General features: G+C 45.5%; 1 protein-coding gene across 1 annotated transcript; it reads left to right on the forward strand.

Moving 5' to 3' along the window:
* Window positions 1-4,926: 4,926 nt before the first annotated feature.
* On the forward strand, window positions 4,927-8,522 carry LOC121842777 (serine/threonine-protein kinase WNK1-like; the record flags this gene model as incomplete). The annotated part of the gene is made up of 2 exons (XM_042312522.1): window positions 4,927-5,164; window positions 5,971-8,522. Coding segments are annotated over 2 exons (622 nt in total), but the record flags the coding sequence as incomplete, so codon positions are not given.
* Between the last annotated feature and the right edge of the window lie 498 nt (window positions 8,523-9,020).

The following is a 9,020-nucleotide window of genomic DNA, read 5'->3' on the forward strand; positions in this document are numbered from 1 at the left end:
CCTTTAGTAGTAGTTGCCTATAGTCCTACCCTTTAGTAGTAGTTATGGTCTGTACTATAGTACCCTTTAGTAGTAGGTATGGTCTATACAGTACTACCCTTAGTAGTAGTTATGGTCTGTACTGTACTACCTTTTTAGTAGTAGTTATGGTCTGTACTACAGTACTACCCTCAGTAGTAGTTATGGTCTTTTATATTTTACCCCTTTAGTAGTAGTTATGGTCTGTACTATAGTACTACCCTTTAGTAGTAGTTATGGTCTGTACTATAGTACTACCTTTAGTAGTAGTTATGTCTGTACTATAGTACAACCTATGGTCTGTACCCTTTAGTAGTAGTTATGGTCTGTACTATAGTACCCTTTAGTAGTAGGTATGGTCTACCCTTTAGTAGTAGTTATGGTCTGTACTACAGTACTACCCTTTAGTAGTAGTTATGGTCTGTACTACAGTACTACCCTTTAGTAGTAGTTATGGTCTGTACTACAGTACTACCTTTAGTAGTAGTTATGGTCTGTACTACAGTACTACCCTTTAGTAGTAGTTATGGTCTGTACTACAGTACTACCCTTTAGTAGTAGTTATGGTCTGTACTACACTTCTCCCTACTGACAGGTGGTCTTTTCTTCTTTCTTGTGTTAGCACCATTGATAGTGTTAATGCGGAGAACCTTAGCAAACTTCATCCAGAAACCCCACCTTTCTCCAATTTACCATGTGCTGTTCTCAGCCTCATCACATCACATCTTCTCACCATTGGGCTAACTGATAGGAGAGAACCCACCCAGCCAACCAGATCCATGTCTTCCATTGCAAAGCAGACAAAAAAGAAAGCCAAGAAATTGTTTATTACCTGTTGAGTTGATGTAACTTATTCTGACTGGGTTTGACTCAATGAAAGGAGTTTGTACGTTCATTAATGGATGTTCATTAAGTTTGTATGAATGCCTTAATGATCCCTCTGCAGCTTAAACTCCTGCCAACCTCTGCTCTCCACCCTACACTCCTATTCCCTGCACCCTAAACCCTACACCCTCCACTCCTATTCCCTGCACCATAAACCCTACAACTACACCCCTATCCCAACCACCCTACACCCCTTCACTCCTATTCCCTGCACCATAAACCCTACAACTACACCCCTATACTACTATTCCCTGCACCCTAAACCCTACAACTACACCCTATACCCACCGCCCCTACACCCCTACACTCCTGTCTTTTTAACCAAGGGGAATGAGCTGTAGAGAGGATCTGGATTTACCTCAGGAGGAGTGCTTGTTTTAGTTTGAATTGAAAACACTCAGTATGCTGTAGTCTGTTGTAGAAGGGTGAATGATTAACACACACTCTCTCCTCCAATCCTCACGCTCTCTCCGTCCGCCCTGCGCTTCACACTCTCTCCGTCTGCCCTGCGCTTCACATTCTCTCCGTCCACTCTTCAGGGAAGATGGTGAAAAAAGTCTGCCCCTGCAACCAACTCTGTAGTAATTATCTATTTTATGACCTTTGCCCCCCAACCCCTACTGCCTCCTCCACCACCCTCACTCTCTGCACCCCCCTGTTAGGGTTGCAAAGTTAAAGAATCTTTCCCAAATGTCCCAGGTTTTCCAGAAATCCCATTTGAGGATTCCCTCCCTGCTTATTCTCTTTCTGGAAAACCTGGGAATTTTGGATAAGTTGCTGTAGTTTTGCAATCCTACCTCCTGTTGCTCTCTGCTTTGAGTGTCTGTGCACTTACTGCCCTGTGGATGCCAGCTGTGGCTTTAGTCGTGTGTCGGAGTCAACAAGGCTCTCCTCTCACAGGGTGACTTGAGCATTTCTCTGTTGTGACGATGACCCCATTCAAATGATCTATCACAGGGGTTCTCAAAGTGGGTTTCGTGGCCAGATATATAACAATGTCTTCTAAATGTCATTTTATTTTACATTTATTTTACAATTTTTATAAATTGGGGATCCATGGAATAAGTTTTGAGGGTGTAATACGATACAATGTCATATTATTAATTTGTCTGTTCTTAACCCTGGGCAACATGGGGCCTGCGGAGGCTCACAGGGATATTGGTATCCACAGTACTCAACCAATTATACAGTTTTCAAGTCGATACATCTTGTATTCCTCAAAATGTTTGGGGAACGTAAATAAATAACTGAGCAAGAGGACAAGTACATTAGAGTGTCTAGTTTGAGAAACAGAAGCCTCACAAGTCCTAAACTGGCAGCTTCATTAAATAGTACCCGCAAAACACCAGTCTCAACGTCGGGACGACTCCGGGATGCTGGCCTTCTAGGCAGAGTTGCAAAGAAAAAGCCATATCTCAGACTGGCCAATAAATATAAAAGATTAAGATGGGCAAAAGAACACAGACACTGGACAGAGGAACTCTGCCTAGAAGGCCAGCATCCCTGGGTCACCTCTTCACTGTTGAGACTGGTGTTTTGCGGGTACTATTTAATGAAGCTGAGAATTGAGGACTTGTGAGACATCTGTTTCTCAAACTAGACACTAATGTACTTGTCCTCTTGCTCAGTTGTGCACTGGGGCCTCTCACTCCTCTTTCTATTCTGGTTAGAGTCAGTTTGCGCTGTTCTGTGAAGGGAGTAGTACACAGCGTTTTATGAGATCTTCTGTTTCTTGGCAATTTCTCGCACGGAATAGCCTTCGTTTCTCAGAACAAGAATAGACTGACGAGTTTGAGAAGAAAGTTCTTTGTTTCTGGCCATTTTGAGCCTGTAATCGAACTCACAAATGCTGAGGCTCCAGATACTCAACTAGTCTAAAGAAGGCCAGTTTTATTGCTTCTTTAATCAGTACAACAGTTTTCAGCTGTGCTAACATAATTGCAAAATGGTTTTCTAATGATCAATTAGCCATTTTAAGGCCTCTGTACGCCTATGTAGATATTCCATTAAAAATTTGCCGTTTACATCTACAATAGTCATTTACAACATTTATTTACAATGTCTACACTGTATTTCTGATCAATTTGATGTTATTTTAATTGACTTAAAAAAAAAAAATCTTTCAAAAACAAGGACATTTTTAAGTGACCTCAAACTTTTGAACAGTGGTGTATGTATATAAAATGAATCATCCCTTTTACTCACCAATTTCGTGGTTTCCATTTGGGAGTTACAGTCTTGTCTCATCGCTGCAACTCCCGTACGGACTCGGGAGAGGCGAAGGTCGAGAGCCATGCGTCCTCCGTAACACGACCCAACCAAGCCACACTGCTTCTTGACACAATGCCCGCTTAACCCGGAAGCCAGCCGCACCAATGTGTCGGAGGAAACACCGTACACCAGGCGACCGTGTCAGCGTGCATGTGCCCGGTACGCCACAGGAGTCGCTAGAGCGCTATGGGACAAGAACCAGCTGCGACAGAGCCTGGACTCAAACCAGGATCTCTAATGGCACTGTGATGCAGTGCCTTAGACCACAGCGCCACTCGGGAAGCCTTAAAATTATAGTTTTAACAATGTTTTGAGGCTAAAAGTGTTTGTTCCTTTTGTTTACAAACATTGGAGTAAAACAAGGTTATATTTTGAGTTCTGATGGGATATGACAATTGAACTAAGCACATGAGGCATTTATAAGTTAGATTCTTCAAGAATAATTGGATACTTATCAAGAATGTACAAGTCAGAAAATGTATGTAGCAAGTGCTGATTGGCCCTTTAAACGTGAGGTATCGTTATTGGCCAACTCAAAAAATATTTATTCAGAGTCGTTGCAATGTGAATGGGAGTCATCCAGACCACAAAATGTTGAAGTCATGTTGTGATTCAGCTGCTCCCCTCCTTCCCCCATCTCTCCTAGTTTAGAGCATGGCTTGTCCTGTGGACTCCATTACCCAGAGTTCCACTGGTGCTGCAGTCATGACTCAGTGTATCGCTGCTTTACGTCATGGCTTTTCCCCCCTCTAATTTTCAATTTTTCCTTTTTTTTATACTTAAAAAAAACTTGACTCAGTAGCTTGTTAGAAATGCCAAAGGTTATGCCTCTTCAATGATTGAACTTAGTTTATCTATTGAACAACAATTACATTTTAGGAGTTTGTTTTTCTATCATAGCTTCATTTATTGTTTGCAACGGAAATGCATCAGGTCCTTGAGTTCCTATTGCAGCCAGCTACTGCATGACTACTGCATGTATGTGATTATTGTTGCCTTCGATTGTTGAGACATTGCAGTAGGCGACTGTGAAAAAGGAGCTGATGTATTTTCCCATACTCACTCTCACCTCTGGTGTATTTTGGGTTCTGGCTCTGCTTCCAGGAAGAGAGGCACTAAACAGCTAACCTTTTTAAAGCCTGTTTGCAGCTCAATACATCTGTTCTCATGTAATGCTTGCTGTAATATAATGCCTGTTAGTGTTTTAGGAAGGCTGCTGATACAGAATGACTGTAGACAACATTAGATAACATTTTGTTTTGAAATACAATTCATTAAGTCTCCAAACGTAAACCACCATGATCTTAGGTCTTGGCCCAAATTAAATCCCCAACATGGATCTTGTGAGAGATGGGTCATTTTAGCTGTAAGTCTAAGCTTGTCATTGTTGATATATTGAACATTTTATCTGCAGACAGTGAGTGTGTTTTTAAAATGGAGAATGTTCTGGTTCACTCAGGGTGATGGACTAGACTCGTGTTACAGCTCCCTCTGCTGTTCATATGCAGAACACATTTGTCAGATTAGATGAGATATTTTCATCCTGCTAAATGTTGGCCCAGTTCATCAGGATGGAGGAAATGCATGCCTCAGAGTTGATCATAATGTCATAGGATCCTGTCCTGTTACGTTGACATAGCTAGAGTATGTCATTAACCAACGCAAACACACTGACACCAAACTACCTACTCTACATATCCCATAACCCTCCTCTCTGTCTCTCTCTCCCCCTCTCTCTCTCCGTCTCTCCAGGGACCAGCAGCACCAACACAGTGAGTGGTCCAGGAGGCCAGGGTCCAGGAGACCAGGGTTCAGGGGTCAGAACCAGGGCCAGCCTTCTCCCAACCCCCCTCAACAGGGCCGGAAAGGCACGTTCACCGACGACCTGCACAAGCTGGTTGACAACTGGGCCCGCGACGCCATCAGTCTGTCCCAGGGCAAGAGTCGCTCCAAACAGCAACAGCAACCCTCACAGGGTCACAGCTACCAGGTGAGTAAAGACAGACTTATTCATCAAAATAATGGGATGCTCAATCCTTACCAATATAGTCAATGTTTGATTGTGTTGCTTATTTGAAATATAGATTACTGGAAGTGAATGTTATGGTTATGGGAATGTTATGGGGACGGGAATGTTATGGGGATGTTATGGGAATGTTATGGGGACGGGAATGTTATGGGAATGTTATGGGGACAGGAATGTTATGGGGATGGGAATGGACGGGAATGTTATGGGGACGGGAATGTTATGGGGACGGGAATGTTATGGGGACGGGAATGTTATGGGAATGTTATTATGGGAATGTTATGGGTACGGGAATGTTATGAATGTTATGGGAATGTTATGGGGACAGGAATGTTATGGGAATGTTATGGGGACAGGAATGTTTGGGAATGTTATGGGGAATGTTATGGAATGTTATGGGAATGTTATGGGGACGGGAATGTTATGAATGTTATGGGGGTGGGAATGTTATGGGAATGTTATGGGGATGGGAATGTTATGAATGTTATGGCAATGTTATGGGGATGGGAATGTTATGGGAATGTTATGGGGACGGGAATGTTATGGGGACGGGAATGTTATGGGGGCGGGAATGTTATGGGAATGTTATGGGGACGGGAATGTTATGGTGTTTGTAAGCTGGAACATGAGTTGTTGATATGGCTCCTGGTCCAACCTCCACGTAGCATAGCTGAGATAGCTCTGGCCACGTAATGTAAGTGCTATGCTAGTATGGATATTGGAGAGCAGCCATGCAGTATCTCACCCTGGTGTCTCTTCTCCCTCTCCAGGTGACCCCGTCCACCAACAAGGGCCGTAAGTTCTCCGCCCCGAGTCAGCTGTGCCCCAGCAACGCCTCTTCCACCCCCGCTACCTCTCTGGGAGGCCGCAAGGGCTCCTTGTGTCCCCCTCCCCAGTACGGCGGGGTCGGGGCATGCTACCCCTCCTCCACTGCACCTTACAGCAGCGCCCAGTGGGTGGGATCCACGGGGTCCACAGGGCCGGGACAGGGTCAGGCCGGTATGTTAGCCTCCTCTCAGCCCCTGGTTGCCTCCTCCTCGCAGTACCCCTCCTCTGCCACTGGGGGGCAGGGCTCCCTGCAGGGCTTCCATCACATCAGCACTTTGCAGAAATCCGTCAGCAACCCTGGAGGCCCCAACCTGAGGACCACGTAGTGGCCATGAGGGGATGTTAGCCATGCCGGGCTGAGAGACTGACAGACTGAGGGAGAGAGACATGAGGAGAGTAGGGTGTCTGTGTTACAAGGGGGAGAGTGGCTTGTGTGTTACAAGCGACATCATGGTTGGTGGGACTGTATTGAATGTGAATGAGCTGGCTGTGACGAAGAGGAGGAGCAGGAGAGAGAAGAGTCAGCTGCTGTGTGAAATGGTGCACCACTCTGCCCTCTTCTGTTTCCCTGAAGGATAACAGGAGAGGGACACACTTCCCCTCTCCCCCCCCCACCCCGAGGTCAACTGTGGGCCTTGGGGGTCGAAGAAAGACGCAAAACGCGACAAGGAATACCAATGGACACGAGTGCAATGTTATGTGGCCAAAGAGGGTTAATGTGACAATTACTATTGTAAAATGTGTGTGTGTGTGTGTGTGTGTGGTGATGGGCTTTGTTCCTTCACTGTGACTGGCTTTTACATGTACTCTATAGTAGAGACCAGAGCCTTGTACTGATCTCAGAGAGGAGGGATGGAGCATAGTAACAGACCAAGGGGGCGGTGGTGTACTTATCGTTGGGGAGCTGCAGTACATAGCTAACCCCCTTTCTCCTCTCACCTATCTGAGCCCCCCCTGCCTGTTCAGCTCCTCCTGCTGGTAACTGACCTCCAGAACAGAGCTTTAAGTGACTGTACAGTACTATACAGCTCCTCCTGTTGGTAACTGACCTCCAGAACAGAGCTTTAAGTGACTGTACAGTACTATACAGCTCCTCCTGTTGGTAACTGACCTCCAGAACAGAGCTTTAAGTGACTGTACAGTACTATACAGCTCCTCCTGTTGGTAACTGACCTCCAGAACAGAGCTTTAAGTGACTGTACAGTACTATACAGCTCCTCCTGTTGGTAACTGACCTCCAGAACAGAGCTTTAAGTGACTGTACAGTACTATACAGCTCCAGTAGCATGTTGAGGAGATGTGAGGAAGGTTATGGGGTCAAGGAATGAGCTTGTGAGGCTGAGGTGTGGGACTGGTGCCATGTATGTAGCTGGTCAGGCAGTGTTGACATCCGGAACCACATGTACTGCTATTCCTATATATCATTTAGGATGTTCATTGGTGTGTGTAAGTGGAGAGTCAGTAGAAAAGGCCTGGGGGTTCATACCCTACTCTACCCCTCCTGTTGCCATGGGATGCAATAAGAACACAGTAATAGAAACCTCCTCCTAAATATAATAATAACACATAAAGTGACCTTCATTAGGAAAACAAAACCATCCATGACCAGATTCAGAATGTCTTTTTTTTATGATTTTTTAAGAGTTTGGGATTATGATGAGTCCATGTTTATTAGTGTTTTAATTTTTTTCCTCTGTCCCCATTGAACTGAGGAGACTCTTCTGTAGCATGATGAAAGGGTTAACGCTAGGGTTGACCCTCCTATCCAGGAACTCTCTCTCAGTATAGGGCCTTTAAAGAAACTACATCTCCCAGTATAGGGCCTTTAAAGAAACTACAACTCCCCTCTCCATGCTAACCGTCTCTTTGCATGATTGGAGGGGAGTACTGTGTGTGAGACCCATCTATCCCAGTCTTAACTTCAGGCTTATAGTTACTCCATTTTAAAATGTGCTGTATCTGGGGGGCTGATGAGATCCCCATCCTGAAGCATAAAGTCTGTACAAGCTGGCTGGTAGTTCCCATCTACATATCCCTAATGAGAGAGCCCCCCTGAACTAACACAGACAGGACTGAAGTAGATTCTCTCAGACAGGAGTTGTTGACTGAAGTAGATTCTCTCAGACAGGAGTTGTTGACTGAAGTAGATTCTCTCAGACTCAACTCAATAGTCTTCTTTTTCACAGGTGGTTTAGCTCTGAGAGGGAATGCAGGGCGAATGGAAGGAGGTATGTCCTGTTGGCTCTCTGTGTCACACATGATATTGTTTTCACGGTTGTGAGGTAGGTTGGTGTTGGTCCTGTGTGGACCCAGAGAAGGACAGGTCTCGGTGGGGCAAGGAGAGGACTGGACGTGGGCTGGGCTTGGAGGTAGGGTGGATGGTGGGGCAAGGAGAGGACTGGACATGGGCTGGGTCTGGAGGTAGGGTGGATGGTGGGGCAAGGAGAGGACTGGACGTGGGCTGGGTCTGGAGGTAGGGTGGATGGTGGGGCAAGGAGAGGGATGGGCTGGGTCTGGAGGTAGGGTGGATGGTGGGGCAAGGAGAGGACTGGACGTGGGCTGGGTCTGGAGGTAGGGTGGGGTGGATGGCTGGGTCTGGCAATGGTGGGGCAAGGAGAGGACTGGACGTGGGCTGGGTCTGGAGGTAGGGTGGATGGTGGGGCAAGGAGAGGACTGGACGTGGGCTGGGGATGGTGGATGGTATGATGGATGAAAAGTAATGCCTTGGATCTCCAGCAACACAACGCTGTCTGTCCTAAGGGCTTGTGAAGCTTTCAAACCTATGATCTATTAGTAACATAAAGCCTTTTATAATCATGATGTTGACAGCGTTTAGGGGCCTCGATCTCTCTACTTCTGAGTCTTTTCAATAGTGTGATTGAAAACAAAAATGTACATTATTATTCTATTTAAAAAAAGAAAAAAGAAAAGAAAAAAGACAAGTGTTCTGTATGGACCTGTATTTACCCATCAGTTTCTGATGTTCAAACAC

This window comes from Oncorhynchus tshawytscha, unplaced genomic scaffold (genome assembly GCF_018296145.1).
Source record: "Oncorhynchus tshawytscha isolate Ot180627B unplaced genomic scaffold, Otsh_v2.0 Un_contig_2774_pilon_pilon, whole genome shotgun sequence".
Lineage (NCBI taxonomy): Eukaryota > Metazoa > Chordata > Actinopteri > Salmoniformes > Salmonidae > Oncorhynchus > Oncorhynchus tshawytscha.